Genomic DNA, 23,498 nt, shown 5'->3' with positions numbered 1-23,498 from the left:
CCTTCGTCAATAATATTCTGTTCAAATTTGACGTCTTTCTGAGCAGTGGTTCCCTTTCTGCAGCGTTTTGAAACTGGAGCTTTAATTACCGACACTCTGCACAATATGCTGTTTTTATCTAGGAGTATGGGGCTTCTCGGATACACTGTATAGAGCAGACATCGACGAGGAAGACCGTATAGATCATCGGAGTCGTATAACAGCAAGAGCAATTTATTTGACCAAACAACTTGGTTTCATTGTTCCACGGGCTAAAAGCTGTCTTTCCGAGTCAATTTAATTTGTAACTGAGGTTGATCTTGGGTCATCAAAGGCAAATGCACGCGTCGTCAGCTACCGAGACGTAAGAGGAACAGAGTGTGATAGATGGTGTCCTCTGAAACACTGGAGCTAGCTCCGTCATCGCATCCCACTGTCTGAAACGCTTACGCTGTTTCTTACACAGGGCATAATGCTCGGACGTCCACCTCCTTTGGCAATAGCAACGCGTCAAATGACGTCTCATCGGAAGCCCACTTCCTCTTTCTGCTGGTAACTCGGCAGCTAATCTATCCCATTTGTATACGCTGTGGAGCCCAGAATCTTTCGAAAATAGTTTCTGCAACAAGTTTCTAGCCCGAAAGGTTGCGATGCAAGACATGATCGGGTCCTATGGTTTATAATCCAAACCGGTTCACCTGGCCGCTTGCGCTCGGGCTGGGACTTGGTAACAAGAACTAACTTCCGCGCCGTGTGCTCGCCCTTCATGACAGAAACGAGTAGTGCGGGTTCATGAGGAAGCGGTCTCAAGTTGCCGCGGACGCGTAACGCGATAGCCGGGACGCCCTTCACGGCGCTGCATGCGGCAGCTGCAGCACCTGCTGGTCCCCAGCTCTGCCGGCTGCTCCGGCACCGGGCTGGCGCGAGATAAGCGCGGACACCCTACATCGATAACAGCGCATTCCCACCGGTGGTTTATTCGCTTGGTTGTGGAAGAGTATAACAACGCCACATGCCGCTTGTGGCGTATGGATTCAGAAGATCACCAATGTATGTATAGCCCTCGGTTGTCGCCCCTGACAACACTCAGTGATCTTACATTACTCTACAGACAGCACAGACTTTCTGAATGATAACATATTATTACATTTGCTGTCACCGAATGAAATAAAATTGGACGGCCTTACACTCCTAAGTGGTACACTGGATAACTACTGTTCAAGATACTTTTTGTTACGCCTTCAACAATGAAGTCTGACAATGTGGACGACCTCCTATGATTATCACACTGCGTTTTGACGCGTTCTTGGACTCTGAAGCAAGTACGCCAGTTTTGACGGTTTCTCCTTGTTCATACATTTGGAAATGGCTTTAAAGTTGATGGCGCACAATAATGGAAACAAAGTAAAGGGTAATATTACTTCATCCAACAACAACCAGTGTCGTAACACGTTACCATTCTGAGATACAAATATGCTAGAAGTTTTTACAGATACTACGTCTGGTGTCATGACAACGCACATTTCATGGATAAACTTCGTCTGCTGAACACAATAGCAGGAAAAAAAAACTAAAATTACTGCGAGAGACAAAGTCATTCCAGTGAACCTCAGATCTAACAGGAACACCAATGAAACTTCCTGGCAGATTAAAACTGTGTGCCGGACCGAGACTCGAACTCGGGACCTTTGCCTTTCGCGGGCAAGTGCTCTACCAACTGAGCTACCCAGGCACGACTAACGCCTCGTCATCACAGCTTTACTTCTGCCAGTACCTCGCCCCTCCCTTCCAAACTTTACAGAAGCTCTCCTGCGAACCCTGCAGAACTAGCACTCCTGAAAGAAAGGATATTGCGGAGATATGGCTTAGCCACAGCCTGGGGGATGTTTCCAGAATGAGTTCGAGTCTCGGTCCGGCACACAGTTCTAATCTGCCAGGAAGTTTCATATCAGCGCACACTCCGCTGCAGAGAGAAAATCTCATTCAGGAACACCAATGTCCCGGAAGTGGCTTCTGAGTTTAAAAAGGCTCTACATGTCACAATGTCCGAGATGACAGTGATGTAGGAACTATTCACAAAACGTATATGTTATTATTGATATTGCCAACCTTACAGTCGACTTGTGAATGCCAGAAAAGGCTTTAGTGCGACAAGGAGTACGAGGGCTGGGCCACCGACAAACAGACACTCCCTCCCAGAGGACGATGTACCTCTGAAGAGTGCCAGGCTTAGCCGAACTGTCTCCATCCAACTCTGCAGCTTAGAAGCCGTCATGTAATTTCCATATCTTGGTTTTCTGAGAGCTCAGCGCGTCACTCAGAGGACCATAAATGTTAAAGTCTAGGATATGAGCACGAGAATGGATCAACGCTGTGTCTCCAAACTTCGCGATGTAGATGCTTCACTCAACTCGGAACTTGATCTTTCTTTATTTTCTAGGGGAAAAACATCAGCCAAACAGGTACATTGTTTTTCTTCTGAACTTGATTTCCAGACCGATTTCGGAATATTAGATTCCCATTATCACTTATCTGTGATGCTCCAGGACGACCCTACACCACGACAAAAGCCGACGATAAAAACTCTCAAGACCCGCTCCTTTAGGATGGAATTAAAATACACGCAACGTCATTATTATCCGTAATTATACTGCTGAATTGCAGTTTGCAATAGTAACCTTAATGCAGCAGTCATTCATGACAAACCTCATAACCTGAAAAATATTATTGCAACTGAATCCTGCTACGGATGCCAACGACGCACGAGCAGTGTCTGTCTTATACTGTGACTCCAGGGAAATTACGAAAGATTTTGGGAATTAGCCTTATACAATAATGCAGAAGCCACTTGTCTTAACCTGCACGTTACGATTTTTCCACTTTTGCCTAATTGTAGTAATTTTACCTAATTGTAGTATTGAAAATAATTTCACTACAAGGAATCGAACAAATTACTACGCAGTCGACCAATACCTTGTCACCGCTAATTATCAATGTAGTGAATAGTGTAAATGGATCTCCGGCGGGGTCAGGGATTTTCTCTGTCTCGTGATGACTGGGTGTTGTGTGATGTCCTTAGGTTAGTTAGGTTTAAGTAGTTCTAAGTTCTAGGGGACTGATGACCATAGATGTTAAGTCCCATAGTGCTCAGAGCCATTTCAACCATTTTGTAAATGGAAGAATGTCTATTAGTGTCATAACATTATTCCCATATCATTGGTTTTTCCAGCGATCCAAGCTGACACAATTAAGGAACCTTGCAGTGAAACACATTGTGCAGATACCAGTCTCCAATTAACTGCTCAAGACAGACGAATAGGTACACACGATCACCCAGCATTTCTTTGAATCTTTCGTTTCCGAAGGACGATAGCAGAAATACTGAAGCCTCATTGACGACGAGTAACATTCATATTATCGCAACTAACCCGAACATTAACCTATGACAAGAGGGATCTACACCCGCGTGTATTATTCACGCACGTCTACCAACATATACCTCCAGGCAACGATCCGGCTGCATCGTTAGCGTCCGCCCATACAGGGAGGGAACATAAGCTGCTTTTTCCACTGTGTAATCTTAGTGGAAGTGGTTTCCTGTTACGTACTTTCAACAAATAGATGGCGTCTGTGATCTGGTGGTTTACCGCGTAAGAGAGTGATTAGTGCTTGTCCAGTGAGGCGTTTTATTTGTATCGCTGTCGATAGTCATGGAAACGAGAGGAGCGGAGATGATAAAATCCTGCGCCGGCACACACTGACGGATCATCGTTTCGTTAACTGCCCAGTAGGGTTCCGGTTAATTCAAATTTCTTCTGTTACCATCTTTTGAATCACATTAACTCTGTTTAACGATCTCTGACATGGATGTGAGCACATATTTGCCAAACAATCCTAGAAATTCTTGGCTTAAGCGCTTTCAAAATGCAAATGTCACAGCATAATATGAAGGATTATTCGTTGTGCAATATACAGGGTGGTCCATTGATCGTGACCGGGCCAAATATCTCACGAAATAAGCGTCAAACGGAAAAACTACAAAGAACGAAACTTGTCTAGCTTGAAGGGGGAAACCAGATGGCGCAATGGTTGGCCCGCTAGATGGCGCTGCCATAGGTCAAACGGGTATAAACTGCGTGTTTCTTTTTATTGGATAGGAACCCCCATTTTTATTACATATTCGTGTAGTACGTAAAGAAATATCAATGTTTTAGTTGGACTACTTTTTTCACTTTGTGATAGATGGCGCTGTAATAGTCACAAACATATGGCTCACAATTTTAGAAGCTCAGTTGGTAACAGGTAGGTTTTTTAAATTGTTCAATTGTGATACATGTACCTTTGTGAAGTTATCATTTCTGAGAACGCATGCTGTTGCAGCGTGATTACCTGTAAATATCACATTAATGCAATAAATGCTCAAAATGATGTCCGTCATCCTCAATGCATTTGGCAATACGTGTAATGACATTCCTCTCAACAGCGAGTAGTTCGCCTTCCGTAATGTTCGCACATGCATTGACAATGCGCTGACGCATGTTGTCAGGCGTTGTCGGTGGATCACGATAGCAAATATCCTTCAACTTTCCCCGCAGAAAGAAACCCGGGGACGTCAGATCCGGTGAACGTGCGGACCATGGTATGGTGCTTCGACGACCAATCCACCTGTCACGAAATATGCTATTCAATGCCGCTTCAACCGCACGCGACCTATGTGCCGCACATCCATCATGTTGGAAGTACATCGCCATTCTCTCATGCATTGAAACATCTTGTAGTAACATCGGTAGATCATTACGTAGGAAATCAGCATACATTGCACCATTTAAATTGCCATCGATAAAATGGGGACCAATTATCCTTCCTCCCATAATGCCGCACCATATATTAACCCGCCAAGGTCGCTGATGTTCCACTTGTCGCAGCCATCGTGGATTTTCCGTTGCCCAATAGTGCATATTACGCCGGTTTACGTTACCGCTGTTGTGAATGACGCGTCGTCGCTAAATAGAACGCGTGCAAAAAAATCTGTCATCGTCCCGTAATTTCTCTTGTGCCCAGTGACAGAACTGTACACGACGTTCAAAATCGTCGCCATGCATTTAATGGTGCATAGAAATATGATACGGGTGCAATTGTTGTTGATGTGGCTTTCTCAACACCGACGTTTTTGAGATTCCCGATTCTCGTGCAATTTGTCTGCTACTGATGTGCGGATTAGCCACGACAGCAGCTAAAACACCTACTTGGGCATCATCATTTGTTGCAGGTCGTTGTTGACGTTTCACATGTGACTGAACACTTCCTGTTTCCTTAAATAACGTAACTATCTGGCGAACGGTCCGGACACTTGGATGATGTCGTCCAGGATACCGAGCAGCATACATAGCACATGCCCGTTGGGCATTTTGATCACAACAGCCATACATCGACACTATATCGACCTTTTCCGCAATTGGTAAACGGTCCATTTTAACACGGGTAATGTATCACGAAGCAAGTACCGTCCGCACTGGCGGAATGTTACGTGATATCACGTACTTGTACAAAACGCCATCTATTACAAAGCGAAAAAAGTAGTCCAACTAAAACATTCATATTTCTTTACGTACTACACGAATATGTAATAAAAAATGGGGGTTTGTATTTAAAAAAACGCAGTTGATATCCGTTTGACTTATGGCAGCGCCATCTAGCGGGCCGACCATAGCGCCAACTGGTTTCCCCCTTCAAGCTAGACGAGTTTGGTTCTTTGTAGTTTTTTTGTTTGATGCTTATTTCGTAAGATATTTGGCCCGGTCACTATCAATGGACCACTGTGTATATTGTCGTTTGGTTGTACCAACATAGCAGAGTCGTCATCATATGTGCTACTAGTTTTTGTATGTCTGTCCGCATTATACTGAAAGCCTCATTACACGTATTTTCATATTATTCATTCTATTTTCGCCATGGTTATTAGAAATTACCAACATTTCCACACATTATATTGCTATGTTTTATTTGGTAAGGTATACATGTGCATTTACGGCGAAGAAAATGCAGTAAAAAGTTGTTTCGCGGAGCGACACATCTGTGCAACAATTTTTCACTACACTGTCAACATGTCTAAGAAGTTGACGGAAGTCTAAAAAGCAGCTGAGCTTTACGTTTTTTTTTCACATCTATACTTAGCGCAGTGTAGCTTTTCCTTGGAATATTGCCTAATGCAATTAGTTGTTCACTAAATCAATAGGTCCAGTTGTACCACATTTACCGTCCAAGTTTCGAAAACTACGTGTTATGGAAATAGTTTCAGATAAGCGACAGACGCACCAAAAAATCTCTTCTTAATTATTAAACTGTGAATTACACTAATCAGCCAGAACATTATGACCACCTAACTAATAGCCGGTATGTCCGCTGTTGTACTGATAACAGCGAAGACGCGTCGTGGCGTGGAAGCAATGAGGCAGTGGTAGGTCGCTGGAGCGAGTTGGCGCAACAGGAACACACACAAGTCACCTAACTCCCGTAAATTCTGGGCAGGGGGCGATGAGCTCTGACGCCACGTTCAAATCACATCCCACATGTGTTCGATCGGTTTCAGAGCTGGTGAATTGGGGGGGGGGGGGGGGGGAGGGCAGCACATCAATTGGAACTCGCCACTGTGTTCCTTGAACCACTCCATCACACTCTTGGCATTGTGACATGGCGCATTATCTTGTTAAAAACTGCCACATAATCGTCATGAAGAGGTGTGCGTGGTCGGCAACGAGTGTACGATACTCCTTGGCCGTCTTGGTTCCTTGCACGAGCTTCACTGGACCCATGGATGCCCACGTGAATATTCCCCAGAGCATAATGGAGCCGCGGGCAGCTTGTCTCCGTGCCGCAGTAGAAGTTTCAAGGAGATGGTCCCTTGGAAGACGACGGATTTGCGCCCTCCCATCGGCACTATTTAGAAGATATCAGGATTCATCAGACCATGCAACACTGCCACTGCGCCAACGTCCAGTCCCGATGGCTGTGTCCCTATTTCAGTCGCAGTTGCTGATGTCGTGGGGTTAACATTGGCACACGCACGGGTCGTCGGCTGCGGAAGTCCATCGTTAGGAGTGTTCGGTGCACTGTGTGTTCACACACACTTGTACTCTGTCCAGCATTAAAGTCTGATGCTAGTTCCGCCACAGTTCGCCGCTGACTGTCCTGTTTTACTTTCCTGCCCAACTTACGACGTCCGACATCTGTAATGAGGGGTGGCTGCCCAACCTCATGACGTTTAGACATGGTTTCACCTTTGTTCCGCCACGTGTTGAAGACACTCACCACAGCACTCCTCGAACACCCTACAAGTGGTGCAGTTTCTCAAATGCTCGTGCCGAGCCTCACACTCTGCCCTCTGTCAAACTCAGATGGATCTTCCGCCTTCCCCATTGTACACACGGGCACCACGCTCATTGATATACACGCGTTTGTTGAAAGAAAACTGTTTTGCCGCTTTCCTCATTAAATCGGAATGTAAACCTCCATATAAAATAAAAGGTTTCAAAGGACTTTCATCCTGATCTGGGCAACATAAATGCTGAATTTCCTGATTTTTCTTGGTATCGAAAGTAAAACAGCTAGCTTAGTCTTGTATTTATTCTTCTTAAGCAACGGAGTGACTAAGTGTTGGCCGTTAAAATTGCAACACCGTGAGGGCGGCAAGTAACAAACTTCAAAGTGGCATGAAGTATCCTACATGCTTCGATACGCAAATCATTAGCATTTCAGCGCTGTCGAACGAAGTAGTAGAAGCAACGCCATCTCCACTCAGACCTTAAAGGAAGAGTATGCAACGGCTTTTTCTCGTTCATGAATCGCATTTGAATGTTGGTTTTTTGTGAGAGGATCGTGTTATGCCTCCTGTAAGAACGAGAAACGTCTACCAGCACATGCCGGAATTCGAGGGCAGCCGGATAATGGCCTATCGAGACTTCGTATATCTTTCAGCATTACTGCATATCATGTCGGTCAGGATCCCACTTCTGTAATGCGAATGTGGAATCGATGGGTTCAAGAGGGCCATGCTCAACGACATACAGGATCTCAACCACCTCACTTGACTAGCGCCTGGGAGGACATACATGTTGTTCGCTCGTACGTGAATGATCGTACAGTTACGTCCTGTACCTTGAGACAGGAGATATCTTCCTTGCACCTAGACACGTATCCACAGTGCGGTGACCTCTGAAGGAGGAGGAGGAGGATATTAGTGTTTAACGTCCCGTCGACAACGACGTCATTAGAGACGGAGCGCACGCTCGGGTGAGGGAAGGATGGGGAAGGAAATCGGCCGTGCCCTTTCAAAGGAACCATCCCGGCATTCGCCTGAAGCGATTTAGGGAAATCACGGAAAACCTAAATCAGGATGGCCGGAGACGGGATTGAACCGTCGTCCTCCCGAATGCGGTGACCTCTGAAGCACCGCGGACTGTCAACACGGCGACCATTGTTGGGTTCCCCTTGACGCAACAGCAAGAGGAGGCGCATAGACTGTGCTGCTCTGGAGGACAACAATGGGCCCAGGAGTGTCACCACGTCGTCTTTTCAGACGAGTCCCGGTTCTCTCTGAACAGCATCAAGATAGATGTTTCCGTGTGTGGCGACTCTGAGGGAAACTACGTTACAAGACTGCATTTGCCGCCATCATACGGGCCGGGCAACTGGCATGATGGCATGTGGTGTAACTGGGTACGTCAGACGGTCATCTCTGGCTCACATGGTCAGTAATTTTGTCAACAGCGGTATATTTCTAATGAGTTAAAATCAATTACTGTGCTCTGTATTCTGTGGCTTCCTGATGTCATATTTCAGCAATATAACGCAAGTTCGCACGTTGCCCGCGTAGTGCAGGCCTACTCCTGTATCGAGGGTGTTCAACTACTGCCCTAGCCAGCGCGTTTTCAGATCTCTCATCCGTTGGAAATTTGTGTTCAAGAATTACCGAGACAGGCATGCCACGATTATTATTACGCCATTACGATTGATGAACTCTGGCATAGACTCGAAAGAGCATGGAATGACGTACCCCCACCTGCCATCAAAGTTGAAATACGACTGGATGCCCAGCCGAGGTAGAGCAGTTACTGCCTTGAGAGGTGGAAGCTCTGTGCACTAAATTTCGCAGCCTGTACACCCTATCTACAAATGTAATGTTGTATTCTTTCTACTATACTGCGAGTACACAATAAGTAAAATTTCCTTAATCGCTGTCCTTGCTGGTGTTGCAATTTTAATGACCAACAGTGTAGATGTTCCATAAAGAAATTGAAAGTTTTCATAACAAAACATTTTAGGACAATCTTCTTACAGGTAAGTAAATAATTGCTGTTGTTATTTCAGTACGACAGTTAGATTCGGGAATGTTAGGGGATCAAAGAGAAGCGTGCATTATGGACGTATTAATGAGACGAGCGCTCAAGTATAAGGAGAGATGCCTTACCCCTTCCTTAGCCAGCATATTCTGGTACATGCTACCGGCCTGGACTTCTCGCTGCGGGGACCGCGACTGGAAACGTCGATAGGGGCGGAAGAAAACGCGACTACAGTCTGCCAAAGCGCGCTACCGACTCGCTGAGGTTGCTATCATACTGCAACAGAAACAAAATGGACGTCGGAGAGGCCACTGCGCTACACAGGCAACAGGAACACCAGCTGGCCTAATCTAAACAGCAAGAGAGCCATGATGCACCAACCCGCAGCCCAGATCCCAAAGACTTCTTGCATATGGAGCAAAGGGTATAAAGGCGCCAACGTTAGTAACATTTATTAGGGAAGGTTAGTTAATGCACTGTAGACCTACTATAAATCACACAAATTAAACTTTAGGAATGAAAGAAGTATACTACTGGGAGTAAACAGCACAGAAATTAAGAGTTAATTGAATTTCTGATGATATTGAAGAGACATATAAAGTAACACTGAGGTTTGTTGGTGTGTTTTTATAACACAATTGGGTAACATAAGGTGGCAGCTCAGATACAGCATTAAAAGTTCTGTGCTATGTTCTTATTTGCAAAAAGGTACTGCTGAGCGACAAACGACCGCAGCGTTGGTTTGCCAGCGTGACGTTTTAGTACTACTGTACTGTCAAGTGTCACACATAGTGCATTTCCAACTCGCGTGCATTCTGTCGTAAGTAGAGCGTGCGACTTGTGAACTTTCTAAAAACACAAGTTACTGGTGTGTTCTCAACTGAAGCGTGTTTCAGAGGCTTGTATCACATCTGATACATTTAAAAGGACTGTGGATATTGTTACGGAAACTTACATACGTAAATCGTGAAAAAAAAAAAAAACAGCAGCGTCAGAGAGAAACAGTGATCACAAGTTTACCTTGCCGTCGTTGAATTTAACTGAAAAAAAGAGTGGAAAACGAACTAAATCCACACACTTCAAAGTACCAAGGAGGCTTCAAAAGAGATCATGTGTAGAATAAATTTTGAATCTGAAACTGGTAATAGCGTATCAAAAACAGGAGTAATAATTTCGTACTCTCAATCGTAGACTTATCGAAAACTTGTGGTTCAGTAGACAGACTAACACTGGTCCAAATTTTAGAGGAGATGGGGTTGGATAGAAAATCAGTGAACTGATTAAACAGACCTTAAGCAACACAACATCCAGTTAAAGTTTTCAAAGGCCCTCAAGATTAAAACTGGAGTCAGACAGGGAGATGGACTCCTTTTGCTCTTTAACTGTATATTTGACAAGATGATCAGGAAGTGGCGACGAGAAATGGAAGGAATGGGTGGAATACGACTGGGGCGCAAGAGAAAAGGAACACGGGTAGATTATCTAACATTCGCAGACGATATTGTGATATTGTCGAAATGATTAGAAGAGGTGGTTAAGCAGACCACACTGCTACAAAGAGAAGCGGCGAAAGCAGTCCTACCTCAGATCTCCATCGAAAAGACACATAATATGACAAACATCAATGCAGGTCCTAGATGGATGAAGTAAAAGGAGAAAAAATTCGTGAAGTGGCGAGATTTAATTACCTAGGACGATGGAAAGAAACTGGTTTGCCAGAAAAGTAAGCGATAGGAGCACGAACAAACAAAATGAATTCAGCATACAAACTGACTATGCACATTTACAATTAGAATATTTCGATCAATGCAAAACTGACTTATTAACAGAGAGTGATCAGCGCTGAAATCTTATACGCAGCTGAAACTCTTAACCCAGTAAGAACTGAAGGCTTAAGAGACTAGAACTGGTGGAACGAAAGATCCTCTGGAGGCTTTTGGGGCCTCGAATAACAGAGACGGACAATTTATAAGACTAGCGAACCAAGAACTGTATACCAAGACAGAGAGACTCCTCGGACATCATCAGGAAAAGAAAGAGCGTTTTCTTCGGACACATCCTAAGAATGGACCAGCAGACATTAACACAGCAAATAATACGGTTTCTTTGAAACAAGAGAACCAAAGCACGCTGGATCCGAGAGATGCAACGGGATCTGGAAAAATGGGAATACAATAATCACAGATATACAATAGAATGACTTTAAAGTAAAAAACCCAGGTTTCCACAGGTTTTAAGTCAGAGCTAGACGCAGAACAAAATCATCACGGAGAGAAGACTGAAAGAGGTTGTAAAATATGGGAATGAAAGCTTGTTGGACAAGGAGAAAGACAAGAAGAAACGAAGCTGACGCGAATTAACATGGTCGTCAGACGGCAAAAACGAAAGGAAGAAAAAGAAAAAACCGCATCGTCCACCATGGTTTTCTCTTCTTTAACGTAGCTTTTAATGAGCTGAAGGCATCTCTTTCTATATATTCTCGCTTGTGAGCGGTTTTTCTTTCGGCAACCCTATCGATGTATCCTCTTTTACCAACAAATAAGCTTATTGTTTGACGATGTACTCTATGTTTCAATCCCTCTCACATTGTTGCCATTTTAGGGGAACTGATTCTGGGATTTTTCTCTGTCTTTGTAAAAATGTCACTCTTTATATTTAGTCTATTTCTCTGGCTGTTCTTTTCAAGACAGTCTCTATACTCTACAGTTCTTCTCAGGTAAAGTTATTATTTTCTCTAGTATTTTACGAATATCTTTAATTTCATCCTCATTTTTTTCATATTACGTGGTGGAATGCGGCCTTTTGTCGCTATTCAACAGCAGCGCCCTTTCGTTATAGTGTGTGGTCTGTGGTCGTACTTGCACATTGCCACTAGGAAAGTGGTAGCGGATTCTAAACACTGTAGTTTGGGATTTGGATAGTTTGAGATTTGGAACCAATGGTCAGAAGTACTTACTCCTAAAATAGATATGACATCTTTAATGAGTAATACGTGAGAGGTACCTGCTTGTAAACTGTTTGTTTCCTCACAAGCAACTGCCTGTCGCATTAACTTCCGTGACGCTACGTTGATGAATGATATTCTACCGTCTGAGATGCGTCCACAGCGGAGGGGTTCCGGAGTAGGTGTAATCCTCGTTGGAAGGAATTTATCGCCGTAGAACAGAAACTTGTGGGAAACTGGATTGTTCAAGTGACGTAGAGCTAGGCAAATTTCTTGACAAGGATTATTGGTAGAGTAGAATGAGAGGAGACGATAATGGTTCCCGTATCAGAAAATTCATCAAACAACACCCTTTAACTTGTTTGTGCAATGCACGCTTCGAAGAAGACTGTATGAAGTGTTTGGTGCTGCGGTAATTACACCCTTGTCATGAAAACGTCTACAAGCGATAGGGCCAATTTGTCTTGGAGCAAAGGTTCATTTCCAGCAACAGGTTACATAGCGTAATTATGAAACGACGAATTTCATGAAATAAATGTTTCTCGTGGTTGATGCTTGTTTCAACCGTAATGACATTTTCAATGACTACAATAACTACATCAGGACTGAAAAATGTCCGTAAGCCACGCTCACCACCAACGCCTCTCTGTAGAGTTTTGCAAGAGTAACCGCATTTGTGCCGCCTTGGGCAGGTACTGTGAGCGTAAATTGTTACCATATGGTTTTACGTGTATTATGTCAGTAAAACTAATTGTTCATTTCCTGCCATTAATTTCTTATCTTATAGTACTCACTTTAGAATCATCTACTATCTGTCTCAAAAATAATATTCACCACTGGCACTGCAATCTTGTGTGAAGCTGAGAAAGGATTATAGAATGTGTTAAGGTGGAATGAAGTGACAAGTGAATACAGAACCTGGATTGATACCGAAGTAAAGAAAGACGGACGTAATAAGAAGTGCAGAAATGAGATTAGTAACAAACTTAGCACCAAAGTTGGGAATCAAGGAGTAGTCAAAGTGAAGTACAGGCTATTACAAATGATTGAAGCGATTTCACAAATTCACTGTAGCTCCATTCATTGACATATGGTCACGACACACTACAGATACGTAGAAAAACTCATAAAGTTTTGTTCGGCTGAAGCCGCACTTCAGGTTTCTGCCGCCAGAGCGCTCGAGATCGCAGTGAGACAAAATGGCGACAGGAGCCGAGAAAGCGTATGTCGTGCTTGAAATGCACCCACATCAGTCAGTCATAACAGTGCAACGACACTTCAGGACGAAGTTCAACAAAGATCCACCAACTACTAACTCCATTAGGCGATGGTATGCGCAGTTTAAAGCTTCTGGATGCCTCTGTAAGGGGAAATCAACGGGTCGGCCTGCAGTGAGCGAAGAAACGGTTAAACGCGTGTGGGCAAGTTTCACGCCTAGCCCGCGGAAGTCGACGAATAAAGCAAGCAGGGAGCTAAACGTAGCACAGCCGACGGTTTGGAAAATCTTACGGAAAGGGCTAAAGCAGAAGCCTTACCGTTTACAATTGCTACAAGCCCTGACACCCGATGACAAAGTCAAACGCTTTGAATTTTCGGCGCGGTTGCAACAGCTCATGGAAGAGGATGCGTTCAGTGCGAAACTTGTTTTCAGTAATGAAGCAACATTTTTTCTTAATGGTGAAGTGAACAGACACAATGTGCGAATCTGGGCGGTAGAGAATCCTCACGCATTCGTGCAGCAAATTCGCAATTCACCAAAACTTAACGTGTGCAATCTCACGGTTTAAAGTTTACGGCCCCTTTTTCTTCTGCGAAAGAAAACGTTACAGGACACGTGTATCTGGACATGCTGGAAAAATGGCTCATGCCACAACTGGAGACCGACAGCGCCGACTTCATCTTTCAACAGGATGGTGCTCCACCGCACTTCCATCATGATGTTCGGCATTTCTTAAACAGGAAATTGGAAAACCGATGGATCGGTCGTGGTGGAGATCATGATCAGCAGTTCATGTCATGACCTCCACGCTCTCCCGACTTAACCCCATGCGATTTCCTTCTGTGGGGTTATGTGAAAGATTCAGTGTTTAAACCTCCTCTACCAAGAAACGTGCCAGAACTGCGAGCTCGCATCAACGATGCTTTCGAACTCATTGATGGGGACATGCTGCGCCGAGTGTGGGAGGAACTTGATTATCGGCTTGATGTCTGCCGAATCACGAAAGGGGCACATATCGGACATTTGTGAATGCCTAAAAAATCTTTTTGAGTTTTTGTATGAGTGTGCAAAGCATTGTGAAAATATCTCAAATAATAAAGTTATTGTAGAGCTGTCAAATCGCTTCAATCATTTGTAATAACCCTGTAATTCTGATACAATGCGAGAAAAATAACACTTCTTGGAAGAAACGAGGAGAACGTAAGATGCAAGCGAAACGAGTATTTCTCTCCCGAAAAAGTCTACTCGTACCGAACGTTATTCACAGTGTGAGAAAGGAATTTATAAGAATATATGTCTTCTTCACAGCATTGTATGTAAGGGAATGATCGACTTGGAAAAACCGGAGAAGAATAGAATCGAAGCTTATGTGATGTGGTGTTGCAGAAAGATGACAGAGGGAAGCATGTACATCAAATAAATGAGAACGTTCGGTGTTGATGCTACTCTAAAATGCTGAGTTTGACAAAGGAGAGGTAATGGTTGTGACCTTGCAGCAAACCAGACAAAAAAGCTTGTTTAATTGTCATCCTGAAGGTACGAGACACAGCTGTGTACTTCACGGTCACTGGCTCTAGCTGCGCTCGTTAGCGGCTTAAGCGCACGTCCGTCAGCAAAGCTACGCTCTATCTAACCGGCGCCACCATTTCGCGGATCTGCACGGCAGCCATCCGGAAAGCGGACACGGGAAAGGGCCGGTGGGAAGCGGAGCCGGTCGTCAGCAGCCAGCTTTCTGGCCTCTGGCCGTGACGGGCGGCTGACAGCGGCCTCCTCGGCCACAAACCCAGGCACGACTGAGCACATGGGACAGCGCCGCTTTGAGTCCGTAAGACTTGATTCTCAGTCGCAGGATATTGCAAATACGCAGATAGAGGCCCGACAATCGAGTTCGTAAACTCACTGTCAACGTATGAGGTACATACCTCACTTCCCAATAACGCTGAGGTCATCGTCAAAAAGACGTCAACTGATACCTACAGGTCTAAATAGATACCAGTTCTTATTTCAACCTTCAGGCTTTGAAACACTTTATCCTGTTACCAGCTACAGAACTATCGTTGTATCTTCAGTGTCATCAAAATAACTTTCTTCCTAAAATTGTTTGATCTTTGTGTACAGAATACAAAATTGCCAGAAAGATCAAGTGAGTGTAGCCGTTGGTCCCACGAAGTTATTTCTTTCCTGAACAAAATTCCCGTACATTTAGCGCCGTGTACAAACTGTACTGAGATGCAGGGTCGTTCAGTTGTTGATTAATCTATGTCACTTCTGATAGGATGCCTGCAGACCAGTGCTATATAATGAAACACTGCTTTAGATTTACGTTGCAAGTTGTTAATACACTCGCTCGTAGTTGGAAATGATTAGGAATCTTTACCGCTCATCCAAATTTAAATTTTACATCTGTTAATCATTTGAAGAGAACATTGGAATTGTTCCTTCTAATAGGCCGCGGCATGACTGTCCATTTCAAGCTTGTGCTCTGTGTCTAACATTTTCATGGTCGATTGGAGGTTCAGGATTATCGCAGTTCTGGGTAGCATCAAAAATGCGTATAATTTTAGTGCTGTATTAGTATTGCTGTAGAACACGAATCGTTTTTTCACACCTCCATCATCTATGTGTGACAGAAAGTTAATGCTTTTCTCGCGGACGTATCATGTTATCGCAAAAGCTTTTTTGCTGTTGTGCAACTGTGTAATGGGATGCCACTGGCGTCGTCTCTTTCACCAGTCGCCTAGTTACCAGGTGAATGAACATCTTAAATCGGATTTATTTTGAACATAACTTGTAGCACATTGTATCTGACTGAACGAAGCTCCAGCAAGGATTCCATGAATTTTGATTAATCGCTTCCTTTTATGTTGACTCCTAGGTCTTGCTTGAAAAGAGACGTTAAAGCAGTGACAATAGAGCCGGTAATGAACAGCATAAACACGCAGAAAGGCACTCTCGCAGTCGAGGAACAATTTAACGCATTTATTTTAAGAAAGGCTTGAAGGGCGTTGTATTTAATGTAGCAGTCTCAAGTTCTGGAGACAGTTTTGAAGAGCGAGGGAAAAGTCGGACTGCTAACTCGGGAAAAGAGACCTATTGCCACGAAGACACCCACAAACCTCTGTCTATTACGAACCCCTGCACAAGATATTACAGTTGTGAAGGTAACCTCACTGAGAGTGCACACAAGGCAAGGAAAAAAAATTATTAAGGGTTGTTCTGCAAGTGTATGGTTGTCCACGTCGTGTACGATACACAAAATTCAAACTCATTTTCTCTATTTAAAAAAAAGTCTTACTTCGTTTTCGTTATGATAGTGAGACTCATTCAAGAATTTCGTAAGCCAATATATGACTGCGAATGAACGAGGTGACAGTAGGGTTTAATCTGCCTTAGACGACAAGGTCTATGGAACACAAACGCGGTTAGGGAATGAGCCACCGTCGTTTTAAAGAGACTTTCTTCATATTTGCCTCCAGTTACTAGGGACACCTAAATTTGGGTGGCCGGGGTAAGGCTGGAAACCAACTACTCCCGAATACTGAAATTTCTCTTATCATTCATCTCTTACACACTGAAAGTACACTACTGGCCATTAAAATTGCTACACCACGAAGATAACGTGCTGCAGACGCGAAATTTAACCGACAGGAAGAATATGCTGTGATATGCAAATGATTAGCTTCTCAGAGCATTCACACAAGATTGGCGCCGGTGGCGACACCTACAACGTGCTGACATGAGGAACGTTTCCAACCGATTTCTCATACACAAACAGCAATCGACCGGCGTTACCTGGTGAAACGTTGTTGTGATGCCTCGTGTAAGGAGGAGAAATGCGAACCACTACGTTTCCGACTTTGATAAAGGTCGGATTGTAGCCTATCGCGATTGCAGTTTATCGTATCGCGACATTGCTGCTCGCGTTGGTCGAGATCCAATGACTGTTAGCAGAATATGGAATCGATGGGTTCAGGATGGTAATTCGGAACGCCGTGCTGGATCCCAACGGCCTCGTATCACTAGCAGTCGAGATGACAGGCATCTTATCCGCATGGCTGTAACGGATCGTGCAGCCACGTCTCGGGCACTGAATCAACAGATGGAGACGTTTGCAAGACAGCAACCATCTGCACGAACAGTTCGACGACGTCTTCAGCAGCGTGGATTATCAGCTCGGAGACCATGGCTGCGGTTACCCTTGACGCTGCATCACAGACAGGAGCGCCTACGATGGTGTACTCAACGACGAACCTGGGTGCACGAATGGCAAAACGTCATTTTTTCGGATGAATCCAGGTTCTGTTTACAACGTCATGATGGTCGCTTCCGTGTTTGGCGACATCGCGGTGAACGCACATTGGAAGCGTGTATTCGTCATCGCCATACTGGCGTATCACCCGGCGTGATGGTATGGGTGCCATTGGTTACACGTCTCGGTCACTGACGGCACTTTGAACAGTGGACGTTACATTTCAGACGTGTTACGACCCGTGGCTCTACCCTTCATTCGATCCCTGCGAAACCCTACATTTCAGCTGGATAATGCACGACCGCAAGTTGCAGGTCCTGTACGGGCCTTTCTGGATGCAGAAAATGTTCGATTGCTGCCCTGGCCAGCACATTCTCCACATCTCTCACCAACTGAAAACGTGTGGTCAATCAATGGTAGCTGAGCAACTGGCTCGTCACAATACGCCAGTCACTACTCTTGATGAATTGTGGTATCGCGTTAAAGCTACATGGGCAGCTGTACCTGTACACGCCATCCAAGCTCTGTTTGACTCAATGCCCAGGCGTATCAAGGCCGTTATTACGGTCAGAGATGGTTGTTATGGGTAATGATTTCTCAGGATCTATGCCCCCAAATTGCGTGAAAATGTAATTATCTTGTTGGTGTAGGAATTTTAATAGCCAGTAGTGTATACGGCTGGTCTCAGTAAGGGTCTTGCAGTAGCGTCGAAACGTTTCCCTAAAAGACGAAAGTTTGGTTTTCGATATCTTTTAAGAGTGACATTACTCTATCCAGTAGCATTAATGTGACCGTCTGTCAGAAGCCTGAATAATCACCGTTTGCAGCGCAGGCCGCTGCGAGACGAGCACGGAGAGAGTTGATGAGATTTTGGAAGGTACCGATAGTGATGTGGAGCCAAGCCGACTCCATTGCAGCGGTCGTCTGCGCTAGCTTTCAAGGTTGAGGATCCACGGTACCAACAGCCCGATCGAGGTGGTCCCACAGATTCTCGATTGGGTTTAAATCCGGGCAGTTTGGTAGCCAGGGAAGTACGGTAAACTCAAAATGGTGCTCTTCGATATACCCATGTACATTGCGAGCCGAGCGACATGTTGCATTGTCCCGCTCGTAGGTCGGTCTAAGGCGCTGCAGTCACGGACTGTGCGGCTGGTCCCAGCGGAGGTTCGAGTCCTCCCTCGGGCATGGGTGTGTGTGTTTGTCCTTAGGATAATTTAGGTCAAGTAGTGTGTAAGCTTAGGGACTATGACCTTAGCAGTTAAGTCCCATAAGATTTCACACACATTTGGACATTTTTTTGCTCGTAGGTGGACACGTGCCGAGGAGAAACAAACTGCATGTAGGGTTGGACATGGTGCCCAAGGATAGATGCATAGTTGTGTCGATCCAGAGTGCCTTCCTAAATGACGGGTCACCAAGATGTGCCACGAAAACATTCCCTGTACCGCAACATTCCCTCCTCCGACCTACACCTTTCCGACAATTATTGCAGGGTTTTTACTTTCAGGTGTTTGACGCCGATGGAGCACAAAACGTGATCCATCTGAAAAGGCCCCCTTCGCCACTCAGTGGACGTCCATTTGCGGTATTGGCGTGAAAATTCCAGCCTTCGTCGCCGATGCACGGCAGTCAGCATGAGTGCATGAACCAGGCGCCGGCAGCAGAGGCCCATACGCAGCAGCGTTCGTTGAACGGTCGTTGAGGAGACACTGCTGCTAGACCCTTGGTTCATCTGGGAGGCTAGTTGCCCAACACTTGCAAGTCTATTCGCCACACATATCTCCGCAGCCGTTGTTCACTTCTGACATTTATGGCCCGTGGTGCATTTCACTTGCCTCGGCGCCAGTTTTGGATAGCGCCATTTTGCCATGCTCGGTATACTTTAAACATGACGGCAGGCGAACAGATGACAAACTTAGTCGCTTCGGAAATGATTCTACCCTTTGGACGTCAAATAAAGCGCACCGTTTCCGCCTTACGGCAATGACTGCACCGTTGTCCGGGTCGCCCCGGAATTTGCTACGAGAGCCTGGCACATATTTCTTCCATGCATGCATTTATGAATTAGTGTTACGAAGACATAAATATCTGGACAAGACGAATGACTTCTTTGAAGATTATAGGGCTCCAGTTTATGCTGCTCTTTGAAACTGCTTATGTAATTAAGCTGTCCCGCGACAAAAGGTATTGCTAATTCTTTGTGTCACCTTCGGACGTACACATACTCTCTTCATCACTAGCTGAGCTCCAACTTCTTGACTGCCAGTCAACAATTTTACTTTATCTTCCAAAACAGCTCTACAATCGCGCGGGATTAGCCGAGCGGTCTTAGGCGCTGCAGTCACGGACTGTGCGGCTGGTCCCGTCGGAGGTTCGAATCCTCCCTCGGGCATGGGTGTGTGTGTATGTCCTTAGGATAATTTAGGTTAAGTAGTGTGTAAGATTAGGGACTGATGACCTTAGCAGTTAAGTCCCATAAGATTTCACACACATTTCAACATTTTTGAAGCTCTACAATCCGTTAACAATGTGCAGCACTAACAGCTATCACGAAACACATGTTAAGGTGTTTCAGAGAAGCTGAACATTCCGCAACATGCAGGAACAGCTGGTTGCATAGATCTAAAGGAAGTGACAGCGCATTTGCTGGCAGCAGTTTGGATTGCCCCCGAAAAGCAACTATGCTCACGATGTTATAGCACTCACAGTACTATATTGCATAAAGGGGGCATCAAACAAAATGAGAACGGCACAAAAAGTCTCCAGTTTTAAAAGAAAAGCTGGAATTCGAAAATAATTTTACGTGTCCAGTTACAAAGTACTTCCTGACCGCTGACATGCATATTAAGTAAAATGGAACTTTTTTACGTCAAATCAAAACATTTAAAAAGTTTATTGCAACAACAATATAACCATCCGGAAAGAGTTCTAAGTGTATGTGAAATTAATCAACGAAGTGCTCCTTTATAGAAGTGTCATTGGTAAGGTAGCTGCACGCCAAGAGGTTACTGGCGGATTTTTTGACTTATTCCTAAGACCGATGGACGTAGCAGTCGCAGAGTGGCTCGAAATTTGCACTCACCCTTCTTGACATATTTCGTTCTACGTCGGTCGTCGTGTTCTCTTATCCTCTAGTACTTCAACAGGAGCGCCTTTCCAGAGAACGGAATTACAGTTCCCGCACTACTGCCGTCGCTGTTAAGTGCAGTGTCTTGGTCGGCTACGTGCCTTAGTGTTAGATCGTTATCTTATACTCGTGAGAAGACAGTAAATTGTTTTAGCACATTTAGTCTGCACTTGGCTGCGTTAATACCAATACGCGAGCGACAACTGTGTCAGACCTAGATTACACTACCTTAGTTCTCTTATTCTAGGGAAAATTTACATGAAATCAAAATTGTTTCCTCTTTTAACTTTATAAATATTTACCGTTCCTCGCGAGACGCGTGTCGCGTGCTTGTGCCCATTAATTTATACTTAAATCTTCGCGGCCGTGCCGTCAACATGAAATGGCGACAACTGCTTGCACGTGTGCTGTTATACAGATTTATTGAGTTACCCGAAGTGTCAAGCCAAAATATTCCCGACACTATTGAAGAACACGAAACAATGTATTTCACAACTCACGGTACATTTATTAGCAAGTGATCTGCTATATGGCCAAGACTTATACCAGTATATATTTTCATGGCTATTAAATGAACTACTTTAAAAATAGAACTATGTACTTGAGTTATAGTGTGCACGAGATCTTGGGAACGGAAGTATAATGACACGAGCCCCTTTTATCCTGCAGCGAATTTTTTCGCAAAAATAGGAGGAAGATGTGCTACATATGAAGAAGACTTGCTCCTCCCACTTACTCAATGTTTACGTGATGAAGAAGGTGAAACTGTACTGGGCGAGCAGTCCTGGCTTTTGTATTTCACACGTTCTCTTCCGAAAATTTTCGTTGTAATGCTGCCAAGCATGACATTAATATGCTTTACTTTTCGATCGGTATCGACTGTTGGGAAAAGAACATAAGTGCTTCACTACACCGGTAAATAAAAAGTGATGGGCTACTACTTCACTATACACCAAAATACTAATCGCTTTACTATCAATGACACGTCACAAACCTCGGACCAATGTTTTCAACATCTCCTGAAATACCAAGTTTACGTAAATCACCGTGAATATGATGTCTATAGGTGTATGTGCTTCTGACCGGAATATAAATCATAACATGTAAGTTACAGATAAACGGCTATAAGTCGCGTGTTATTGGATTTATTTGGCTAGTTTTCTTCGCCGGACCCGAGTATACTCAGCTACTCATTACCCTAGTGGCAAAAAGTTAGACTTCTAAAGTAGAATGCGACACCATCGTCATCACAGAGTACACTTTGTGTTGACGATAGTGCTGTGCGGTGTTTTAAACGACTAACTTGTTGCCACTAGCACAATGACTAAACGAGGATCCTCGCGACTGAAGAATGGACTTAGTCAATAAATCTAATAAGGCCCGACGTATAGTGGTTTATCAGTACATTAATTACGAAGGCCGCTGTGCTTCCCCTGCGTTTGTTAAATTACAAAATTTATGGTGTTGGAGTGGACTGTGGGAGGGGACAAGATTACGAGAGAAGTGTTACAGAATGTGTGAGAGAAATGGGACGAAACAAATAATGCATCGCTGACACTGTTCCAGTTCCCGAAATAAACGAAACCGGCTCCACTACAGTACATGACGGAAGCTAGTGCACTAAATGCTGCAGAAGCAAGCTGCGGTGATCCTCGCTAGTGGTGCGGCACAGAGAGGTGGTGCGAGTGGCTTCGCGACTCACCATGACGCGGAGTCGTTCTGCGGTACAGGAGGCGGCGGCGGCGGCGGCGGTGCTCTGCGCGTGTCTCGATGCGACGCCCCCAGAGGCTTGCCAGAGAGTGAGGCGGCGCGCCGCTGCCCGCCTTATATAATAAAGCGCCACGCCGCCCCCACCAGCCACCCCCGCCTGGCGCCGGCACCGTCTGTCTGCCAGGTCCCTGGCGCCGCCCACCTCACTTGCTCACAGGTCATGACCCAAGTACGGCCTCAACAGAGGCCCTCAATCCCCATCATAAGGTATGCTGCCTATTGGCAGGTTCCTGACACCATTTCTGTCTCTATCCGAGCCTGTTCGAGGTCAGCTGCTAAGTAGTTGGGTATCTTCCTCTTTTCACGTTATCGCCGACCGAGGTGGCGCAGTGGCTAGCGCAGTGGACTTGCATTCGGGAGAACGACGGTTTAAATCCGCGTTCGGATATACAGCTTTAGGTTTTCCGTGATATCGCTAACTTGCTCCAGGAAAATTCCGGAATGGTTTCTTTGAAAGGGTACGGCCAATCCTAGACGCAGACCGAGCTTGTGCCCCACCTTTCACGACCTCGATGTCGACGAGCCGCTAAAATAAACTTCCTTCTTTTCCCACATTATACAATAGTTTTATTCTTCTTCTTCCTACTTATTTCTGCCCTTCCACTGTACCGTCGATAGCTGTTAGAATTCCTTTGGTTCAAATGGCTCTGAGCACTATGGGACTTAACATCGGAAGTCATCAGTCCTCTATAACTTAGAACTACTTAAACCTAACTAACCTCAGGACATCACACACATCTATGCCCGAAGCAGGGTTCGAACCTGCGACCGTAGCGGTCGTGCGGTTCCAGACTGTAGCGCCTAGAACCGCTCGGCCGACTGCTACGTCCATCGATCTTAGGAATAAGTCAAAAAATCCGCCAGTAACTTCT

The 23,498-nt window shown here is 44.9% G+C and overlaps 1 protein-coding gene and 1 non-coding gene across 3 annotated transcripts in view; both read right to left on the bottom strand.

Moving 5' to 3' along the window:
* LOC126162418 (tubulin alpha-1C chain) overlaps positions 1-22,656 on the bottom strand; it is a 113,773-nt gene extending 91,117 nt beyond the window's left edge. The window contains exons 1-2 of one of the 2 annotated variants that reach the window (XM_049918916.1): positions 22,559-22,656; positions 9,446-9,593 (exon numbers count right to left, since the gene is read on the bottom strand). In XM_049918916.1, the coding sequence (XP_049774873.1) occupies positions 9,446-9,475 (30 nt within the window). In that variant the 5' untranslated portion in view covers positions 9,476-9,593; positions 22,559-22,656. The remainder of the gene's footprint in view (positions 1-9,445; positions 9,594-22,558) is intronic. The other variant, XM_049918917.1, reaches the window with a different exon arrangement.
* On the bottom strand, positions 1,637-1,711 carry Trnas-cga (transfer RNA serine (anticodon CGA)). Its single transcript has one exon. It is a non-coding gene; the product is annotated as a tRNA-Ser (tRNA).
* Positions 22,657-23,498: the final 842 nt, after the last annotated feature.

The sequence above is a fragment of the Schistocerca cancellata genome, chromosome 2 (genome assembly GCF_023864275.1).
Source record: "Schistocerca cancellata isolate TAMUIC-IGC-003103 chromosome 2, iqSchCanc2.1, whole genome shotgun sequence".
NCBI classification, from domain to species: domain Eukaryota; kingdom Metazoa; phylum Arthropoda; class Insecta; order Orthoptera; family Acrididae; genus Schistocerca; species Schistocerca cancellata.
The sequence above is the reverse complement of the archived record's forward strand: the minus strand, read 5'-3'. Positions and strand labels throughout refer to the sequence as shown.